This window comes from Podarcis gaigeae, assembly GCF_964106915.1.
Source record: "Podarcis gaigeae genome assembly, chromosome: 3".
Taxonomy (NCBI): domain Eukaryota; kingdom Metazoa; phylum Chordata; class Lepidosauria; order Squamata; family Lacertidae; genus Podarcis; species Podarcis gaigeae.
Window position 1 is genome coordinate 52,382,147 of NC_139680.1, and position 23,233 is coordinate 52,405,379.

At 40.6% G+C, this 23,233-nt stretch overlaps 1 protein-coding gene across 2 annotated transcripts; it reads right to left on the bottom strand.

Moving 5' to 3' along the window:
* Positions 1-111: 111 nt before the first annotated feature.
* On the bottom strand, positions 112-22,324 carry HDAC2 (histone deacetylase 2). Of its 2 annotated transcripts, none has more exons than XM_083731361.1 (14): positions 21,859-22,324; positions 14,363-14,475; positions 13,664-13,781; positions 12,397-12,471; positions 11,688-11,826; positions 10,868-11,009; positions 6,571-6,663; positions 6,378-6,486; positions 5,496-5,636; positions 3,983-4,091; positions 2,841-2,971; positions 1,539-1,694; positions 711-768; positions 112-482 (listed from the first exon to the last, which is right to left on the bottom strand). In XM_083731361.1, exons 1-14 carry the CDS (start codon positions 21,908-21,910, stop codon positions 452-454), a joined length of 1,467 nt encoding a protein of 488 aa, XP_083587487.1. In that variant the 5' UTR covers positions 21,911-22,324; the 3' UTR covers positions 112-451. The 2 variants fall into 2 exon arrangements, with proteins under 2 accessions (XP_083587487.1, XP_083587486.1); XM_083731360.1 differs by lacking the exon at positions 21,859-22,324 and adding an exon at positions 21,137-21,212.
* Positions 22,325-23,233: the final 909 nt, after the last annotated feature.

A 23,233-nucleotide genomic window follows, 5' to 3' on the forward strand; every position in this document is an offset into this window, starting at 1 on the left:
GTGAACTATCGAATGTAGTTCAGTGCAATTTCAACCTTCACTATATTTCTTTATAATAGTCTTACCAGCATGACATTTATGTGTTTTCTAGGCAATGATGGACAAGACAGCTGAGTACATTTTTTTTAATAAAGATATAATTACAAAAAGGGGTAAAATCAGTTCAGGAAAAGGCAAATTTTAATAGATCATTTAGACGTCTAACATAATAGCACATCCATTTTGAATACTATTACTTAAAGCCTGGCGGAAGGAACAAAATTTTGCATCATAATTAGAAAACTCACAATACAACTTGCCAAAAACAAAAACACAGTTGTTTGAAAATAAATACGCTCCATGCCAAATAGTACAAAATGAAAATCAAGAGTCTCTTCTCATATGAAAAGTTCCTTTTAACTTTTCCCCCCACTTTTGTATTGTGTCCTTTAATTGATGTGAGTCTCTACATTCAAGGATTGTTGAGCTGTTCTGACTTTGTGCTGTTCAGAGGAGGGAAAAAGTCAATTGTTAACATGGGTCACAATTTAATGCCATTCTCTGTTCATTTAAAAACAGTAAGGGTTGCATTGCTCACATTATAAATTCTTTAATAGCTATTGGCACTGATTTATTGTCATCCATAATGGATAACAGATGCATAAATAACATTTCAAAGTTAATGGCTGTTCTGAAACAGGCACATTATAGGATGGCCACAATTTACTTACCCTTTGGTATCTGCTTTCTCACCACTGCTATCCTTGGATTTATCTTCCTCTTTAATGTCTAAAAATAATTAAAAGTGGCAGGTTTATATAAATAAATTTCAAATGACAACTGTTGACTTAGCTGTTAACAAGTTACAATGAAAATGAACACTGATAGAAGAATTTGAATGAAGCTGCACCTTTGCCAGTGCTGATTTCTTCTTTCAAAACAGGTGTGTGGAATCTTTGGCCCCACCACATGCTGCTGAACTACAACTACTGGCCATGCTGACTGAGGCTGATGGGAGTTGTAGTTTAGCAACACCTGGAAGGTGAAAGGTTTTAATAAAAGAATGAAAATTTAAAAACGGTTAAAGTAGAGATATTCTCAGAAAGATAAACATTCCAACCAACAGCCTAATCCAGAAATGCACAACTTAGATTCAAACTAAAGGAAAACCAACAGTTATGGACCATGGCATGTGAGCTGCTTTATGCCTCAACTGTTTTTGCAGAATGATGAATACAGTGGTAGCTTGGTTCCCAAATGGCTTAGTTGTTAAACAAATCAGCTCCCGAATGCCACAAACCTGGAAATAAATGTTCTGGTTTGCAAACGTTTTTTAGAAGCCAAACATCTAATCAGACTTCCGGAACAAGTTTGAAAACCAAGGTACCACTGTATAACAAATATGGGTAGTTTACCATCATAAATTAAGTAGGTCTGACCTAATCTCAATGATATTTAGTTGGAAGCAAAACCCATTACTTTCAGGAGAGTATGATATGCTTAGGAATATAGCCAATAAGGAAAGTAAAAGAAAGAAAAATACTGATTTAGACTTTTACCTGCTTTTTTATCTTCTGTTTCTTTTTTGTCTTCTTCTAGTCGGGCTTTCTTTGCTCCTTTCTTATGATCTGCAACATTTCTGCGTCCACCTTCCCCTTCATCTTCAGAATCAGAAAATTCTTCATCACAGGCTATTCGCTTATCTGATGCACGAACTAGAAGTAAGGGAATAGGATTAGAAAACACATTCCTCAAAGATCACTTTCTTGTGTGTTCCATTTCTCTCACCATGGGAAGGCATAAAATAAATAAAAGTTATTTTGTGACAACTCTTCCCTGCAATGTGCATCAGTAAAGGAAGTCCTGCTGCATTTATCATAACCATAATGAAAACTTTCCATATGGCAGCAATGTTGTGTTTAGAAAGACATTCCTCAATACAGTGAGTGGGTGGGGAATGAACTCATAATGGGGTTGCAATTTCAACAGTGTATTGGTGATAAGTGCAATGTGTACTCTAGCTCTTATTTAGGCCTGAGGCAAAATTTGCCGCTTATTAGCCAAAAGATGCAGTAGAAATAGCATGTATTGCCGACATGAAATTTCAACATATAAGCAGCATCAGTCCTCATTCACAGGCAAACAGGTTATAAAGTCCAAACTAGAAGTTACTATTGCAAAATAGCACCTGCAGCGTCTACCTGACCCAGTTATTCCCTTCCTGGAAACTAAGTAAAAACCAGAACTTCTAGGCCAACTCAAATGCTCAGACATGTCTCGTGAACTGGTCCAATATGTAAGGCCTGTGTATCTAATTTGTGCCTTTAAACAGGCACAAGGCAAACATTTGCTGAAGGAGAAGGGGAGGCCGTTTTTGCCAATTCCCCCTCCACCCTGCAGCCCCCAGTGTCCACTTCCCAAATCTGCTCTAAAGAGCCCCCAATGCTCCAGAATCATTTTCAGTAGGACTGGGGACTATAGGGAAAATAGGCAAAAATCACATTTGTCTTATGTTAGCAGAAACCTCTGCTGAAGCAACAGTGCTAGGAGAACTAATTCAAAAAGCTTGGTGTACTAGGAACTATGCCAAAAATGGCACACCAAATTGTATGTTTATATGATTTCAAGATTGGCTTTAAAAATTAAGCAGCTTCCCCTTGGTTGCCAGTTGTGTTTATTTCCCAGGCTTTCTGCCTTCATGTTCTGATACGTAATTGCTGTCTTCCTCAGAAAGCACTAAAGCCAATTTGTTTCTGGATGGTAATTTTAGATGCCCATCTGACTTACTGGGGCACTTCTGTTCCACCTTCTTTAGTACTACTTCAACAATCCACCCAGTATTAATGTTAGTCCATTCTTACTAGAAATACGTTTGTCTGGATCTTCACCATCTTCATCACCACTGTCTTCATGAACAGCATCTTCAGGAATAGCCTGCATCTGTACACCTGGGGCATGGGGCAACATGCGCAAGTTCTCAAACAAACGCTGTCTGCAAGGAAAGTAATCCAGGGAAAAGTTGTTATGAGACAACTTTCTTCTTAATAGCTTGGGAGTTTCTTAGTTCTCGTCCTCACAAAAATACCCAGCTGCCTAGTAATGGTATAGGAAAATAAGGTGAAAAGCAAGTTACATAGCAAGAGTACTAGGGGCAATTTTCTTGAAAAAGGCAAGCCATGGTATCCAAAGGAAATACATGTGTCAGACAGAACATCTATGGTTAGAGGTGAATACATTTAAAAAATACAAACTCTCAGAACATATGGCTGGCATTCAACATAATGAAATTAAGCAACATATAGTGATACTTTGATCATGTTTTTGCATTTCTGCTGACGAAAGAGCTTACTGAGACTTAATAGCTCTTTTGCAAAAATAAAAAATGATTTTAACAATGTGTACCAAATTTTGAAAGATAAAAAGGTTTTTCTTTTCCAACCATTAAGCACTGAGAGCTGTAGCCATCTAAGCCATGCTCAGAGTAGATCTAATGAAATCAAACTTAAGTCTATTAATATTAACGGGTCTACTTTGAGTATGACCCTGAAACATTAAAATACAGGTTTGGGTTTATCCAACCATGTCCTTCCAGCAAAGGCTTCCATCAGAAGAATGAGGTTTGGGGGTTTTTCTGCTTTTTCCCTGCCCCAGAAATCCATTCCAGAAGGTTGTTCTAGCTTTTAGAACGACATGGGAGGTGGCACAGGAGGCCATAGGGAGGAGAACTGGTGAAAAGTGCTTCTCCCCCTTCCATTGACAGACGCATTCACTGATCAGAGAGCCTTTCTTCAACAGAGGGACACTAACTGAATAGAGTCTTTGACTTTCTAGTTTCACCTGCTGGCTTTTAAAGCAGTAATTCTGCTATCTCAAGAGCCCAGAACCTTTTAACCCCTCATTTTCCCTGCTTCATATTGAGCATAAAAAAGAAAATGGATCCTTACCCATTGCAAAGATTTAGATTGTTATAGTAATTATGTGTCTTTATGGCATTAATACTCACTTAATCTTCTCCATATATTCTGGGGTGTTCTGGTTTGTCATATTTGAAGGGCTAATATGCAGCTTGAAATCTGGTCCAAAATACTCAAAGTAGTCATTGTATGGCAATTCTGTTAAAACAAAATGAAGTAATAATAGCTTCTTAAAACAGCCTTATTGCTCTTCAGATTATAGTGGTCAGATATGATAGTATGCATTTTTTTATATTTGAAAGCATAGCTTCTGTTTTCTTCTACTAAATGCTGAAAAAAGAACAAATTCAAAGGAATGCAATGCAGGTCTCAAATATTTAATAGACATTCAAAATTATTTTCTGTTCCAGAATAAATACATTAGGAAGTATCTGAATTCTAAGGAAGAACAAATATTTTTTCAAGATTAAATGTGCTACAGTTATCTTTTATAGCAGAAATCTAGATGCTCCACCATGGTATAAAAATGACGCCTCACTTGTTTCTGTGATTGTAAGTTGCTTTAAACTGTTTTAAATAATGTGTGCTGGTTTTTGGAACCCACTTGGGATCTTAAGGTGATAGGTGGGTAATTAGTAACAACAACAACAACTTACTGGCATATTTCACACACCACGAATTATGTTGAAGATGTAGAAAATCTGGTGTTTATGAATGTAAAGTTTAAATGATTGTATGGTTTGAATGAAATAGAGGAAACAAGCTCAACTTTAGGTTGTCATGAAACCAGGTTTTGCTTCCTCAAGGTAGACAACAATCAGTAAGCCATAAATAAATCTTCACTTTCTGGTTGTGGTTTGTTTGGAGAGAAACCAAAGTCCAGGGTTCACATGTCACTACAATCCAGACTCTGACTTGCTTCTTCCCTTGCACAGCACAATCAGGAGCTGGGAGGAGCAAAGCTCTTGTGCATTTAAAACCATAGCTTATTTAAACAATAGTTTAAAATAAACTATACTATGTTGAAAATAACACACTGTGTTTAAATAAAACACACCAAATACACTTACTCATTTATACAATCTATAAAATGTCCATGCAGATTTCTATGCATCTCATTAATGCTTTCTAAAACATCTGTGTTCACCCATCTAGGTAAGCCATTTGAAGCTACCAAGCGTCTGGTTAATGAGCCAGAAACCACATGAGTCAAGACAGATATCCCACTTCTTAATGATTCAACCATTAGCAAAATCCCCTGTAGATCAAAGAATGGTTATGATGTAAGTCTTTTCTGTCAGTCTCCAATCCTCTGTAGCAGGTTGGCATAGGCTCTATGGCAAGATACACTGTACTGCAATACATACCCTGGTGTCACCTGTGATACTCCTTAGAACAGTGGCTCCTAATCCCATTCTCCCAATGAACCACTTCATAAGGGACTTTGTGGGCCACTTAATGATTTTTCTGCCTGTTGTAGCAATTGTAATACACTGCACTACATAATGTATGACTTTTCATGCATTTTTGCAGACATGCTCTAGACCACTTGAATGAAGCTCATGGACCACAGTTTGGGAAGTCCTGGCTCCAAGTATTTACCATTAGGGATTTCACAATCTAAGGCAACAGCAGTCTCATAGGTCCAACATCGAGCAACGTTCCGTATGGTATATCCACCTCCTCCAAGCATCAGAAGAGGCAAGTTGAAAGTCTTCACAACTTCTACACATTTAGCATGTCCTTAAAAAACAAACAAACCATAAAGACATACAGTTATATTCCTTTCAAGATTACACAATTAAGTTCTGTATACAGAAACATCAGCTCTAGAAAAACAAACTTAAACACAACTGAAAGATGCAAGAACTAAAAAAACAGAATAGGATAAGGTATCCTATCAATTTTGGAATCCGATCTTCGGTTTTGCATTTATGGCATTGAGTTACACAAGAATTATTATTTTTTTGCAAGAGTCATAAAGGCAAACAGATGCACACTCAGTTTAATAATTCTTGCAATCTAATCATAAATTGAATGCATTTAATACATTACTGATCTAATTATACTAAAATATTGACCAAATTGCATCTCACACATTATGCGATATTTAATAGCTTATTCACATAAACATTACTGAATTTCTACATGTGATCATGTGATGTCTGCCTACTAAGACCTGAACTTACTTCCTAAAATCACACAAAACTGAAGCACTGCAAATAAAGACATTGACATGGAACATCGTTTTCGCATCTTCCTTTAGATGTACTATGGCCAAAAGGGTGCATACTTGACAGTCACCAGTGTGTTTGTGTGTGGGGGGGGGGGGAGTCCCAGCATTAGAGATGGCTGCCCAGAGAGATGGCTGCAAGAGAACTGATACTCAAAAAAAACCAAAACCATTTCCACTAAATCTGCATTCAGTACTTGTTTTCAAAACATATGTAACTGTGACTCTACAGTAATGTTTTGCTCTCTGACCTTTGACCGTAAGATTAAAACATCCCAGCCTGTCACCAGACAGTGAATCTGCCCCACACTGCAACACCACAGCACTAGGTTGGTACATCTCCATGACTTTGGAAATAATCTGTAAAGAAGCAGAAATCATGGTAAATCTATTATTCAGCCTCACAGAAGCATCTCTAAAAAAAAGTATCTAGAATATACTCACTGGCTTAAATATCTGGCCATATGACTCATCATCTATTCCATCTCTCATTGGAAAGTTGACAGCATAGTATTTGCCTTTTCCAGCACCTATGTCCTATAAGAGAACACGAACAAGACAAAAACAAAAATCACAAACTCATATCAAAAGGCAAAACACATTTTGTGTTTACCACTGGACCACTTGTGGCCAAGAGTGTTTGAAAGTAGTTTAGATGCTACCTAGACATTTGAAAAATTCTGAGTATGTAATGAATACCAAAACTGCACATATAAGAAGTGTGCCAGATATTTATTATTAAATTTATCTCACCCTTTCTCCCAAAGCAGCCGAGGGAAGCAAACAATACTTCAAGTTTAATCTTCAGATAAAGCATTAAATCTTCAGATAAAACATTTGATCAGTGCAGTAGAAGAAATCAGTGCACAAGGAAGTATATCCAAAAGAACAGAAGGATGACATGTGAAAATACAGAAGAATCAGACCCAAAAGTATAATTTGGATTTTATGACTTTATTGAAATTCACCAAAGTATGGTTTTATAATCATTGCAGGGATTTAAATAGGGTATCACCAAGAATGGGGATGGCATAAAACAGAAACATATGGGTAGATCGGCTTTAAAAGACAACCAGTTACCTGGGGATGGGGAGTAATGTCATGGGTCTGCTGTGTCAGATCCGTAAAATCACATGCTATTATATCTACGAGAAATGTGCCACAATTCACTAATTGAAAACACATCAAGTTTATTCCTTTTTGCACCTGCTTCAACATTTATGATTTACAAATGGAATACAAGACCTTTGACGTCTGTTTAGTACAGTGTTTCCCAACCTTGTGCCTCCAGATGTTTTTGGCCTACAACTCCCATCATCCCTAGCTAGCAAGACCAGTGGTCAGGGATGATGGGAGTTGTAGGACAAAAACATCTGGAGGCACAAGGTTGGGAAACACTGGTTTAGTACACCAGTAGCTAAAAAGACATTTTGTTTCCAGTTTGAATATATTCTTCATATTTACTAATAGGAAGTTACAATGTTGTTCTAGAGGGGAACCACAATTATTGTACCTTAAGGATAAATGATTACAGTGGTGCCCCGCAAGACGAACGCCTCGCAAAACGAAAAACTCGCAAGACGAAAGAGTTTTCCGTTTTTGAGTCGTTCCGCAAGACGAATTTCCCTATGGGCTTGCTTCGCAAGAAGAAAGCCCATAGGGAAATCTCCGGGGACCTCTTTTAAATGCTGGTGGTGGGGAGCAAAGCCTTTCGCCCCCCTCCGACCTTCAGAAGAGGTCCAGGAAGGCCGGCGGGGGCCGAAAGGCTTTGCTCCCCACCGTCAGCATTTTAAAAGCGCTCCGGGATAGAAGGGAATTGCGCTGCGCTTTCCCGCTATCCAGGACCGCTTTTAAAATGCTGGCCTTCGGGAGCAAAGACTTTCGCCCACCGCCGGCCTTCAGAGGAGGTCCTGGACCTCTTCTGAAGGCTGGCGGGGGGCAAAAGTCTTTGCTCCCCCCCGCCTGCCTTCCCGGGATAGCGGAGAAGCGCAGCGCGTTTCTCCGCTATCCCAACGGCTTTTGAAGGCAGGCGGGGGGGGGGGAGCAAAGACTTTCGCCCCCCGCCGGCCTTCCTGGACCTCTTCTGAAGGCCGGCGGTGGGCGAAAGTCTTTGCTCCCCCCCGCCTGCCTTCCCGGGACAGCGGAGACTTCTCCGCTGTCCCGAGGCGATCTTAAAATGCTGGCGGGCGGCAGCAAAGCCTTCGCTGCCTACCCCCAGCATTTTAAAAGCGGGGGCTTTTAAAATGCTGGGGGACGGCACCGAAGGCTTCGCTGCCGCCCGCTAGCATTTTAAGATCGCCCCAGACAGCAGAGGCTTCGCTGCCGCCCGCCAGCATTTTAAGATCGCCCGGGACAGCGGAGGCTTCGCTGCCGCCCGCCAGCATTTTAAAATCGCCCCGGACAGCGGAGAAGTCTCCGCTGTACCGGGGGCTTTTAAAATGCTGGCGGTTGGCAGCAAAGCCCTGCTGTCCCCGGAGCTTGCAGGGCGGAAGGTGGGGAGAAGGGCTTTTCTTCCCACCGCCAGCCTTCAGAACAGCCTTCTGAAGGCTGGCGGTGGGAAGAAAAGCCCTTGGCCCCCCCAGCCTTCAGAAGAGGTTGGGGGACAGACTGTCCCCGGACCTGGTCTGAAGGCGGTTTCCATAGGAACACATTGATTGATTTTCAATGCATTCCTATGGGAAACCGTGCTTCACAAGACGAAAAACTCGCAAGAAGAAAAAACTTGCGGAACGAATTAATTTCGTCTTGTGAGGCACCACTGTATTTTGTGACAGAAGCTTTCATGGTCCACTTCAAGTGCATGAAGTTTTATACAGTTTGACTACAAGAATTGTGCTAGTACAGGGCAACAGTCTTTGTTTTTTGACGTACTGCAGCAGTTCCTAAAGCAGTAAAAGCTTTATATATCTAAACAGTAGCAGATTTTTAAAGAGATACAATGAAAATGTTTCTTATAGAAACGATGTCTTTCCAGAAGAGTCAAATCTTAAAGTGAGGAGCTCTAACTTGTTATGGAGTCACTTTTTATCACCATGTGTCCTTCCTTACTATTTCACAAGAAGCAAAACTGTGCAATGCATCCAGGCTCAGGACCACAATACCTCAAGGACCGCCTTTTTCCATATGAACCTACCTGGACCCTCAGATCATCACCTGAGGACCTTCTTTGTGTGCCTTCTTGCCATGAGGCTGGCAATACAAGGCTGGCCTTTACTGCAGTGGCTCCCCATTTGTGGAATGCTCTCCCTGGCTGGCACTATCATTATACACCTTTAGGTAGCAGGTGAAAATGCTCCTCTTCAACCAAGCCTTTGGTTGATGAACATCTTATATACCCCTTTTAATGTGTTTATTATTTGTTTGTGGTTGCTGCTTTTTATTCTTGTTTTATTATGTATTTTGTGTTTTTATATTGTGTTTTTATGTTGTGAACCACCCTGAGATCTTTGGATAAAGGGCAGTATGCAAATTTAATAAACAAACAAACAAACAAAATGCTATTAAGAGAATCTCATACAATGGTTTTACCTAGATACAGCTGAATTAACACGCAGTGCTCTTAGCATACATTGTAACATACACAAATGGGGCGTAAGCAACTTAAGTTTACTATGTTGTATTATACAGTACATTTTTATAGTTATTATATTATATATTGAATGATAGGCAGCACACCCACCATGCTCCAAGTTAGCAAAATAAAAAAGTCTCAGAAAATATGGGAATCAAACAAATATATTCCTGTTTAGCTGAGGTATTAATGTCAAAATTAACTGAATTTGCTTTTTGGACAGATTATTAAGGATATCAGAAGATTAGGTTTAATACGAAATTAAACTTTCATGTATTTGACAGGTGAGAAGCCTAGTTTAAGGTCAGTGCTCCTGCTCTTTAGAGGCCTGCATTTAGCATGAAGCAACAGTACCATCTTGTGGCCAATCAGGTTGAGTTATAAAAGCTGTCTCCAAGCTAGCACATTTAATTTCTGTTGAAAAAAGGAACAAATACCACAGCTAGCAACAACAGAAATGGGTACCATGGATTATATTTTGCACAGGAATTTTTAATGAACAACTTCATGTGCTCATGCAAATGCAAGCATCTCTACTATAGTAACGTTCTAGGTAAGCTGCAACTATGATTACTGTGATTTTTAAATGGCATTTTAGTAACTATTAGCATGTTGGGCACTTTTTTTCAACTATTTTGACATTTTGTATACCTATCTTACTCATCACTGATATGCTTGAAAGTATTTTTGCCCACTCCCAGAATGGTTTATAGATCAAAATACAGGCTTACAATCTAAAGAGCACAAAAAGGAAAAAGAGATGGGAGAGGAAGGCAGAAACTCAGATCTACTCTTGAAGATACAGTTTTTAGATTAGCAAAATGGATGTCAGATATAAAATGACAAAAAAGTAACCCTAGTTACCAAAACTGCCATTCATTCCAAAGTTGCAGTACTATGCCACTCAGGGACAACACACATTGTTTACATAATAGCCCAATGAGTGTAGGAAACAATACTGTAATTAAGATGAAAAAATACACCATATATAGAATCGGACTCATCAAGTTAAGAGTTAGTCTTTTTCACCCTGATCAATTCAAAGTGTCCTTATTCAGCAGGAAGGATAAAAACTAATTAAATTAAAATTGTTAACTTGATAACCAGGCTTAAATATAGCATTTGCAAGATGCTACTTTAATCAAATGGTAACCTCATATTTGAACTTACTCTCAAATCGCCTGTGCCAGGGAAATATTCACCATATTTATGGAATGATACTGTCATTACACGATCAGTTGTGTAAAATGCTTCTTCAACGCCATCACCGTGATGGATATCAATATCAATGTACAATACTCTTTGGTGGTATCTGGAGGGAGAGAGAGACTTGACTTGAGCAGTACCAATAAAACTCACTACTTACCTTTCAAAAAGTTTATCTGGTGCCAGATTTATCCCCAGACTAAATCAGATATATAAAGCCGCATGACTACATGTATAAAGATCTGTTCTCCCTTTTTCAATATAATGCTTAAAACTTTGTGTATGACACAATATCAAGAACCAGGAAGGTCACTGTGTATAGCCATACTGACAGCTCATTAATAAACATAAAATTATCTACAAATTAAACTTGATTAGCTCCCAGAGAGGGACCAAATTAGGGCACCTTTGCTACATCAGCCTACAGCTCATGCAGCAACAATGTCCCCCCAGAAACCACCAAAACCTGAATCCCCTCTTTTTTTGCCCTGGGCAAGGCTTCAGATGGAACAATAACTCTGGTGCTTTATGTGGTCCTGATGCTTGCTCTCCAGCCAGAGTCTGAATTGATCAGTAAGCCATTTAGAACAAAAAGGGTTTTGTGATTTATATCATGCGTGCATGCATACACAAACACATATATAAACAAAATATAATTTAAAATGACCAAGGAAGAATGATCGCTAGTCCTCTGGTCAATATATACAGATTAAGCCAATACACAGCCTATATTTTTAACATTTCTAGAAGACAAGTTGTGCATATAACACCAACATGAACTTACTTTAGTAATTCCAGAATGGCAAGCACAATATCATTGACATAGCAGAAACCTGATGCTTCTGACTTCTTAGCATGATGAAGTCCTCCAGCCCAATTAACAGCCATGTCTGTTTGTTGTCTGTTTAATTTTACTGCTCCAGCTAAAGAACCATTATGGAGAAAAATGCAGGTAAGGAATGAAAAAGGTAGACAGTATGTCTTGCCAAAAAAAAGAGAGAGAAAGAGAGAGAGAGCTTCAATGTAAGACATCATGGTGCAGCCTGGATTTTAATTGTTTACTATTAGGCACTTCTACAGTTGGATATACCAACTCATGCAGCAGAATGAACTATTAATTTGTAATGGGAGATGCTGAAAGATGAAAGGCCCAACTAGTCCAGCATGCTGTTCTCACATTGACTAACCAGATGTCTAGAAGAAACAGAGAAGCAGGACATGAGTGCATTAAACTTCTCTAACTCACGATCCCCAGCTACTGGCATTCAGAGGCACACAGACTGATACTGGAGGTAGTACATATCCATCATACCTAGTAGCTGCTGATAACATTTTCTTTTAATTAAACATTTCACTTTATATTTCTATTAAATTCTTTCTCCCTCATTGATTTCCGCAAGAGCTATAAAAGTTGTCACATGGGTAATGTTAAAAAAAACTGGTACAGCCTTTTAAAAATTAACAACTCCAGGAAAACATTAGGATATACTTACCCACAGAGCCTCCTGTTGACAGCTGACAGAACTCAAACAGCCCATCAAACACAGGACAGTCTTCCCCCACGTTAACTATACAAGACAAGTTTTATTTATCCTTAAATGCATTATTACTTAAGTTTGTATATAATCTTTCTTTTTTTTAAAAAAAGTATAGCATGTTGGTCAATTGACTAAACATTGTCAAATGTTCCATGAAAAATGAACACCTCTGCATTGGTAGCATTATCTCAAATGTGGCCACGCCATAGGTTACAATACCTTTTACAAAACTGTTTGTTAATCATTCTGCCTGCTGATGTTGAAACTGTGTGTATTGTTCTTAAAAAAAAAAAAGCTAAATGTCTATTACTTGACCAGTGATATAGATCAAATAATTTTTGATCCGTTAAATGCCCAACACTATCTTTAAAATGAAAACCAGAACCTTAGAACAGAGGTATTTTTCAAAACTTAACCTAACCATTACCACAGATGTGAAACTTGGTAGACACCTTTTTTTGTCAGGTAAGTATATTTAAATATGCTTTTATGGATTCAGAGCAGTTTGTAGCTGAATGTATGCCTAAATTTACAGCATCACTATATGTCAAATTATGGCTTATGAAGTTTCAGCAAAAGGACAATTACCAATTACCAATTAAGGTACTATAGGTGGTATAAACTGAGCAAATAGTTATCCAACTAGTAAAATACAATTCTCTTGCAAGTTGCTGTCATTCAGAATTCATAATGGAAATCAATGTTCAGAAATCAAAGTAAGTACAAGTTAATTGAGAAGATAAATATTATAGTTTTTCATCATGCTATCTAATGTTCTAAATTTTTGGATGGAAAATTACACTAGCTGAATTTAATACGTGTGGCAAACCTGTTACTATGGTCCAATTCAGATATATAGCTTTGAAACTAGTGAATGAAATTAGAAGCTGATTTCCACCTCTGGTGTAGAAGCTAACTATGGTTAGCAGTAACTATCCCCTAAGAAGAAAAGGGAGACATGTGCAACTCCTAGAGAAAGAATCATGTACAATATGACTCAGTTATCAGTTTGGTAACAGGGCAGCATTACATCTGAACAAGCCTGAATGTTATAACCACTATAGCTAACAACTAACAATTCAAAATGATTAAACATCATACAGACAGGATTCTGCACATTACAGTAAAACAGATAATATAATACTCTTCATCTTAACAGATCAAGTTCCCAAAACCAGGTGAGAAACTGAGGGAGACCAGTTATTTTTAGCATTAGACTTACATCTTTGCATTTGTTTACTATATTCAGACATATTGTCGGGTCTAATTGAGCGAAGAAATTTTATGTACTCATCACTGTGGTATTTCGTCATTTCTTCTGCTGTAGCTTTGTGAGGCCGCTGGAAAAGAAACAGATTGAATTTGATCTGAGACAGAATAAAAAGCAGTAGTATTTCAAGTACTTCAAACAGATTTGATCAGGCATGTGTTAATTTGAAAATTGCTGAAATATTTTAAAATATTTCAGCTTTGGCTCAACAACACATTATAAATAGAAAACACTTTGTATATATTTTACTGTAACCATATCATGTTTTCCATCCAGTAGATATCTGAACACCGAATGCTTGTGAATTTTGTTTCCTTATGTGACATTTTCACAGGTACTCATAGGTTTCATAGAATCATAGAATTGTAGGGACCCTGAGGATCATTTAGTCCAACCCCCTGCTATGCAGGAATATACAGCTCTCCTGTATGGGGATTAAACCTGCAACCTTGGAATTATCAGCACCACACTCTAACCATCTGACCCAGGCTCAGTTTGTGTTCTTCCTTGGAAGAAAAATGTTATCTCAGAATCAGCCAGAGGGTTTTCCACAACAAAGAAAGTGTTGAAGTGAATTCAAAATCTTAGGAAAATATAGTCCCTTCACTGCTCATCAACTTTCAGGTGACAAAACTGTAAATGTATACTCACATAAATTTCCATTTTTCTGTACAAGCCATAATTGAGCAACAAGTTATGTGTCATGCGAATCCTGTGAGGCTTCATTGGGTGCCCCTGTCCATAATAATAGTTCCCAATATCACCTAAAAGAAAGCAAATGAGTCATGCTTGAAAATGTAATGATCACTTTTTCTGGCTTTACGTAACTAAGTTCTCTCTCTAGAACAGGGATTCAAAATACAAACACTAGTCGTAACGGCAAACTGCCTTCCTGCTTTGGGGAGTATTCCTTCAGTAAGACTGTGCCCTCCCTTTGCATTTCAGGAGGATGTAGGAAAGAAACATAGTTCTGCTTCCTGTTGAGTCTGTTCCATTTGTAAATTGAGTTCCCCACTGCTATGGGAAAGCACGCCTTGGTTTAAGAACGCTTTGGTTTAAGAACGGACTTCCGGAACTGATTAAACCAAGGTACCACCATACTGTAATGTACTCTATATGAGGCTGCCCTGGGGTTTTGTTCAAAAGCTCCAGTTGGTGTTGAATGCAACAGCCAGAGTACTTTAAGGGGGCATCTGGCTGAGAATATGGGACATCAAAGCTTTTATTCAGATAGAACTCAGTTCCAGCACCTCTTAGGTGGGCGCCATTGCCATTATAAGAGAATGGAGGAGTTGTTCATGGTGAGTTATGGAACTATGTGACATTATTGTTAAAACAGCTGCATTGGTTACCCAGCTACTACTGAGTCTGGTTCATGGTCCTTGTACAAAGTGATTAATGTACAAAGGGCTTGTACAAAACAACTTAGTGCAGGATACCTCAGGGACTGCCTGAACCCTTACATGCTAGAGCTGGGTGATATATTGATATATCGTCCAAAACTATTTTGAAGTTCACATTGTGGTAACTGTTTCATAATATCTGAGCTGGCAACATATCACATTGTGTGTAAGGGCTAGGCGATAACCTGCTTTCAACACTGCAATAACTCACCAGCTAAATATTGCAATCTACCACAATGTCTGAAATAAGGATGGAAGTATGCAGAGGCAAACAAGGCAATGTCCTGGCAACTGCTACTACTTAGGGGTCTAAAACTTAAATGACAATATTATTTATCATCACACACTCAGTTTCATCAGCAGGCAAGCCAAAATGCATCCTAACAGAACTTTTGGTTTGGGGCTTGGCTACCAAATGGTGGCATTCAGAACAATCCAAAGTACAGCCACAGTCTCCTGCTGCCACCACAAGGCCCCACAGGCCACCATTACTGCCACCACCATGAAAAGGCCTTGCAGGCTGTCACTGCTTTTACCACTGCCACAAGGCCATCACTACAAGTTCTCACAGCCTGCCGCTGCTTCTGCCCACTGCCGTGGCAAGGCTTCGCTTCACAGGCTGCTGTTGATTCTGCTGCTGCAAGGCTGCTGCCGCTTCTGCCGCCTAGTAGGCCTGCTGGCAATCCCAGATTATTTGTATTCACTATGACTCATCACCAAATTTTGGATTGTCCCGAATACAAGCCCAAAACCAAAAGTCTCATTTGGATGCATTTTGGGTTGCTTGCTGCTGAAAGTGACAATGAGGTGATTGATAATATCATCATTTATCAGTTTTAGACCATTAAGTAGTAGAAGTTGCCAGGACATTGTTCTGTTCACCTCTGTGTAGTTCCTTCCTTTTTTCAGATATTGTGATATATAACAATATCGAAAACCAGTTATTGCCCAGCCCTGTTACATGCCAGCTTGATCACTGAGATTTTCTGCAGGAGTGTGATTGGTTGTTCTTCAAGTTGGCAAGGCTCATTTGATTAGCACTCAAATAAATGGCTCTGAAGAAAAGAGTTTGCTCTTTGCCCACTATCATCTACATGAAGACCCACAAAAGACTTGCCACAAGTCTGGGGGTTCCCCCCATTAAGCAATGAGTCACGACATCCTTACTATTTAGAGCAGTATAGAGCAATGGATTCTGGGCACTCTTCCACCAGGAGACAAGGACTCTCTTGCGCAAGAAAGTGGCAAAAAAGCAACTCTCCTTTCTGCAGCACTCTACTTCTTGCAGACAAGGGAGAAGTTAAGCACCCCCATGCAATTTATCTGAAGAGAGCTTTTGAGTCACCAACTGAAGTGCACCTGTATAGTGTTGTCCCAAGCACACCACAGATGAGGAACTTGTGGCATTGCTATCAGTGGAGCTATAAACACACACACTTAAAAGAAAACAGAATAATCACTTAGAAAATAGAGGAGGAAATATACTGAGCTAAGTAATGTTATACAGTGGTACCTTAGGTTAAGTACTTAATTCGTTCCGGAGGTCCATACTTAACCTGAAACTGTTCTTAACCTGAAGCACCACTTTAGCTAATGGGGCCTCCTGCTGCTGCCGCGCCGCCAGAGTACGATTTCTGTTCTCATCCTGAAGCAAAGTTCTTAACCTGAAGCACTATTTCTGGGTTAGCGGAGTCTGTAACCTGAAGCGTATGTAACCTGAAGCGTATGTAACCCGAGGTACCACTGTACCTGGAAAAATGATGCCTACACTTATATTTAATATCTGAAGTCAAATATTTGGACTTCCGTTTAACAAGATTAGTGACAAACACAACAATTAAATACATTATTTAATGTATGAAAATCAGCATGCATTCTCCATGTATTCTTGCAAAGTACTGGACATACAACAAGATTTTAACGCTATCTTTCGCCTATAAAAACCAAATCTCAGTTCACAAACAGCTCTCCCTACTAAGGGCTATTTTCTCCTCTGTTGAAAACTAAACAAAGAAGAGTGAGCAACAAAGAAGGCTGCTGCAACCACTATTCTGCCTTTCTTGGCAGCATTTTAGAAATTTATACTAGGCTGAAAAGCTTCTGTCTCTGCAAAGCAGATTAACTGCACTACAGTCAAACTTTGAAATGCACAGCTATCTACCCCAAAACTGTCTATTCAGTGTGTGCAAAGTACTGAGGATATCCTTTCTTCACCCAGCTCCCACTGAGCATAACTATCAGATTCCCCAATTCTATCCATTCTCTCAGTGAAAAGAATCACTTAATTGATGGCTATATATTTAATATGATCTAAGCATATTTGCTTAAGAATCATTTCACAAGTAGATGCATTTAGGACTGAAATCCTATTCTAATTATTATAGTTAGCCTATTGATGGCCAGACAGAATCTCAAACTAGGATGTGCTCTCCCAAGCCCACATTCTGAGCATGTTCATACTCCTGTCTCAGGGAAATGTGAAATGTTTGAAGTTTTTATCTTTAATCTTCCATCCCTCTAGTGAAAGTGCTGGCTGCAAATGTGAAGCTAACATATGCTGCCATGAGAGAGGAATGAAGTGAACCCATTCTGATAAGAAGCCAGGGGACTCATAGGTAAAGCGAAGACTGTAAAATTTTGAGGAATGAGAATTATTAATAAGACCAAGAACACTCAGTATGGCAAAAATACAGTTAGATACCCCATTTACTGTTGGCATCGTGCAGCAACTGCTGTATGTGCAACTGAAAGAGCTCAGAGTTGGGATGCATAAATTCGTGAATGAAAATGGACAAGAGAAAAATAAGGCTAAAGGCGGCACAGAACCTTTGGAAAATAATACTGATGCAGGACTACCAGAACAGGAGAGTGGAATGGTAAAACTGAAGCAGTATATGGTGAAATGGAGAGGACCTCCAAATAGATGCCTGGAGGAGTGAAACAGTTCAATGGTGGAATTATGAAGTTGGAAGAGTGGAATGAAACATGGATTGAGAGATTAAAAATATTCTGGGCTGGCAGAGGTGGAGCTGAGAAAGGATTCTGCATACAATTTTGAGTGAATTAAGAGAGGAAAACTATCAAGCCTCTGGAAAAAGAATGGAAGAAGTGATTGTGAAAAAGAATCTCTTTGTTCTAAATCAGGATGGAAAATCACAGCCAACAGGAAATGAGATTGGAATACAGTGGTACCTCGGGTTACATACGCTTCAGGTTACAGACTCCGCTAACCCAGAAATAGTACCTCAGGTTAAGAACTTTGCTTCAGGATGAGAACAGAAATTGCGCGGCGGCGGCGTGGCAGACCCCATTAGTTAAGTGGTGCTTCAGGTTAAGAACAGTTTCAGAACAGACCTCAGGAAAGAATTAGGTACGTAACCAGAGGTACCACTGTATATGGAACTGGGTGTGAATTGATCAATATACAATGTGGAAATAACTATGGATTGCTGTTTTGATGTATGACCACAGCAAATAGACTCCTGTGTAAATGAAGACGGATTTATTGTTTTTCAACACTGGAGGCAAAGTTGCTTTGCTGGACTGGAGGAAGAATACTGTTGACATTTATTGATATTAATAACTAGAGAAGCTCTTTTAGACTTGTGTGGAAGGAAAAATGAATGAACTTGAGATGCCTAGATTTGAAGACTGGGAAAATATCACATAGCAGAAGGAGGAACAGCTGGATATCATCTTGGAATAAATATTTTGCATATTTTGAATAATATTTATATGCATAACTATTGGAAGTTCTTTTTATTTCATTTTTTAATTATATTATATTATATTATGGTTTCTCTTTTCTACATTTTTTTGCTTTGCTCTTGCTTATGCACATGAAGGCGATGGGTGGTTGGTTAAAGACCCTGTGTTAGAGGCAGAAAATGGAAGATCTCCCGGGGGGGGGGGGGGTGAGAAGAAAGGGAAACTCCCAGGTGGGCCCACCCCTTTCTGTGTGAGACAAGGGTTAAGATCTACCCTTGAGAGAGGACTTTGCATGGTGATAATGATGGTTTTCTCTTTCTTTTTTTGTTTTCATTTAGATTAGTCTGTTTTTATTGTACAGTGGTACCTTGGGTTAAGAACTTAATTCGTTCCGGAGGTCCATTCTTAACCTGAAACTGTTCTTAACCTGAAGCACCACTTTAGCTAATGGGGCCTCCCGCTGCTGCGGGAGCACAATTTCTGTTCTCATCCTGAAGCAAAGTTCTTAACCTGAGGTACTATTTCTGGGTTAGCGGAGTCTATAACCTGAAGCGTCTGTAACCTGAAGCGTCTGTAACCTGAGGTACCACTGTACTGTATTATAAAAAACCTTTTTATAAAATTTTATGGAAATAATAATGAACCATAATAATTTAATTCATCCCAGCAAACATATTTCTGCAGAATAACGAATCTATGTGTGAGGTAGTAATCTTTTCTGTGTACTTGATTTCATCTTAAAATAATTGCAGTCAGTTTTAAACTTGCCTGATGTGTGAACAATAACTGCCCCCAAAGTATAATGAATGGCACTTTCCTATTCCTCAATGTTGAGATATCCAGATTTTTGCAGTCATTAACAAACTGCAGATTAATTCAACCTCCTACTCTAAACCCATTTAATTCAGATGACATTACCACCACCACCGGATCCAGTGGGATCAACTTCTCTAGGAGGTCCCTAACATTTTTGAATTGAGGAAAACTGTGTATCCCTGAAAGTGTATATTGTCTACCTTACTAGAGCCACAGTGCCAACAAATAAAGGATGTATTTGAAAAAACATTTCTGGAGTTTCCAGTGCAAGATGCCATTTTGTGTTAAATTGCTATGAAAATGCACCTAAATGATGAGTAAGCAGGAAAAATCAGAGTGCCACTATCACTACTTCTTTAAACAGCACCCATAGGCAAACATTCTACCAGAAATAGGTAACATTCACAACTTTCAAGTCTTTATCACCATACAAATTAAGTAACCTAGAACAATCCTTAGTTCCAATGCAAAAAAGTCAAGATTTCACACATACCAGACAAGAGATTTGTTGCTTTAAACAATCCAACATATTCAAGTTTTGAGAATCAATATAAGTACTTTAGGAAAAAATTACAAGGGACATTAGTTCTTTGGAGAATGGTATAAATACAACAACTTCTTGGTTTCTCTCTCTCTCTCTCTCTCTCTCTCACACACACACACACACACACACACACTAGGCTGGATGCTTCAATTTCTTGTATTATTTTCAATAGATGCATGTTCTGCTGTCTATTTGTGGATAGCCCGGTGAAGCCAAATAAAGTTCCCCTGCAATGTCCTTACATCTGCAGTTTGTAAGGCTAAGAGCAAATAAACTGAGAATAAAACTTAACAGCTGAAATATGCAACCTATTTTTTTGCTAAATAAGTGGTTGAGAAATAAAGTCTTGCTTTAAATTAGTGGTTGCTTTTACTTAAGTGCCCAGGAAGATGCACTCTGTTCAAAACATTTACATGTTGCATTTGAAGTTTAATACAGTGGTACACCATTTTCGAACGTCTCGGAAGTTGAACGTTTCGGTTTACGAACGCCAAACAGCTGGAAGTAAATGCTTGTTTTCGAACACGCCTCTGAAGTTGAATGGCTTCTGCTGAGTTTTTCCCCCAATTTTCTCCATTAAATTTGCAGACCGCCCTTTGTGCCTGTTTTTGAATGTTTCTTGAACGGTCTTCTGGAATGGATTATGTTAGAAAACCGAGGTACCATTGCAAACGTCTGCCTTATACCCATGGGCTGTCCCGCACCCGCATTGTGCTTCTTGATGGCTGTAATAATTCATTTCTACTAAATTTCACATAGAGTAGAATCTTCACTTTTCTATGTTATCTCCACTCCACAATTTTAAATCTTTACCATTCTTTTGGCTACCATGTATAACAGTGTTCAAAACAATACGCTTATATCCAGGATATAAACCCCTAACTACAATGAAAATAACCATTTCCTGAATTAGTGATGGGCTTCCAATGGATGGTGGGGACAACCTGTATTCACCAGGGTGAGGTGCGCAAGAAAGATGCTCTATGGAGCTACGAGGATGCGATAGGCAGGCCATTCATCCAGATCCTTCCAGTGGGGCTCTCAGCTTTGGCCAGAGCGTGCCAGCCTCGCACCTTTCAGGGATTCAACGTTGAGGCCTTCAGATTCTCAACGCAACGCGGTTACTCGCGCGCCCAAGTCCCACTCTAAGGACGCTTAGTAGGAAAAGGATCGCGAGGCCAGCCTCGGATCCCCCCCCCCCAAAATGGGGACCCTTCCCATGAGGTTTGTTGCTAGGCCGAGCCGGGCGCGCACCCCTCACCCTCTTTTGCAAAGCGTTCGTTAGTAGATGCGCGCGGATTTCGAAGGAGGCGAAACCCGATACAAAAATTAAAGGGGGTGGAGGGTGTAGATGCGCTTTAAGAAACCAGGGGCTCAGCACCTTCCTTCCACCCCAGATGCAGCCCCTGCAGACACAATGGGTAAAAGCAAGAGGGGAGGGGGGGAGGGCTGGAGAGGCGGCGCGTGCGCCGGAAGGAGGCGAGCGAGGACAGCCGAGGGGCTGCCGAGGGGGCCGGGGCGCGCGAGGACGGAGCCAACGAACATTCCCAACGGCGAAATAAGCGCGGCCTGGAGGGGAAGGCGCGCGGAGACGAACAGCTGCTCTTGCTCCCACGCGCACCCCAACCGACACACAAAACACAACAAAACCCGGCGGCGTGCCCCGCCCCCCTCACCGTCATAGTAGTAACAGACTTTCTTCTTGCCGCCTCCCTGGCTGTACGCCATGAGACTTGTCTGAGGGGAAACCCGGGGCCGGGCGAGACTAGGCTTGAAGGGGCCGGGATTTACGTCGACAGTGTCGGCGGCGGCGGCAGCAACAGCAGCAGGGACGCCGGAGCCGGGGACAGCCTCAGGAAGACCCGGTCCCGCCTCTTCCAGCAGCGACTGGTGCCACCCGGAGAAACCACCCTGAAACGGGGGGGTGGGGCAGAGAGAGACAAAATGCTCTAGCCTTTCGCAGTCAGGGAAGCTCTCTTTCTGCTTTGAACCGCTCTGTAACGCGTTGCCCCGTTCCTGTGGGTGCTTCGGATTGTAAGTTGCTAAGGCTTCCGGTTAATGGGAGGAAACGTAGAGCGGTCAGCCCCTCCCCCCTGGGCAGAGTCGCAATGGTACAGGCCATTCTGGTCAGACTCTCTGCAGAGCGCGTGCGCAGAAGCATCTGCTCTGTTCTTGCTTGTGTGGGCTATGACCACGAGAGCGTTGGCTCCGCCCCTACTCCTTTCTTCTTAGGCCTCCACCAAAAAAATCCACAACCCCCTCTCGCTTTTACTAATAGACATTTCACAATGTCTGAAAGAAGGATGGAGTGATACAGAGGCAAACAGGGCAATGTCTTGGCAACTGCTACTACTTAGGGGGTCTAAAATGGATAAATGACAATATTATCAATCGTCACACAGTTTCATCAGCAGGCAAGCCAAAATGCATCCCAACAGGACTTTTGGTTTGGGGCTTGGCTACCAAATGGTGAGGGGACGCGGGTGGCGCTGTGGGTTAAACCACAGAGCCTAGGACTTGCCGATCAGAAGGTCGGCAGTTCAAATCCCCGCAACGGGGTGAGCTTCCGTTGCTCGGCCCCTGCTCCTGCCAACTTAGCAGTTCAAAAGCATGTCAAAATGCAAGTAGATAAATAGGTACTGCTCTGGCGGGAAGGTAAACGGCGTTTCCGTGCACTGCTCTGGTTTGCCAGAAGCGGCTTAGTCATACTGGCCACATAAAGCAAGATGAGTGCCGCAACCCCAGAGTCGGCCACGACTGGACGTAATGGTCAGGGGACCCTTTACCTTTACCTCAAATGATAGTATTCAAGACAATCCGGTGATCAATCATAGAGAATACAAATATTCTGGGACTGGTAGACTGCCAGCAGGCCTGCTAGGAGGCAGAAGCAGCAGTGGCAGAAACAACTTGCCATGACTGCGGTACATGTCAGCAGTAGCAGTGACAACCTGCAGGGCTGAGATGGTGGAGGCCTGTGAGGCCTCATGGTGGTGATAGGGAGCGATGGCACCCTGCAAGGCTTCACAACGGTGAGGGGAGATTGTGGAT

Bases quoted from the DNA above. Each gene is read 5' to 3' on its own strand.
- HDAC2 (XM_083731360.1), bottom strand. From the start codon at position 21,197: ATGGCCTGCCTATCGCATCCTCGTAGCTCCATAGAGCATCTTTCTTGC. The intron at 11,827-12,396 runs GTAAGTATATCC...ATGGTTCTTTAG, and splicing joins GTCAACAGGAGGCTCTGTGG to CTGGAGCAGTAAAATTAAAC. The intron at 6,487-6,570 runs GTGAGTATATTC...GCTTCTTTACAG, and splicing joins ATGGCCAGATATTTAAGCCA to ATTATTTCCAAAGTCATGGA.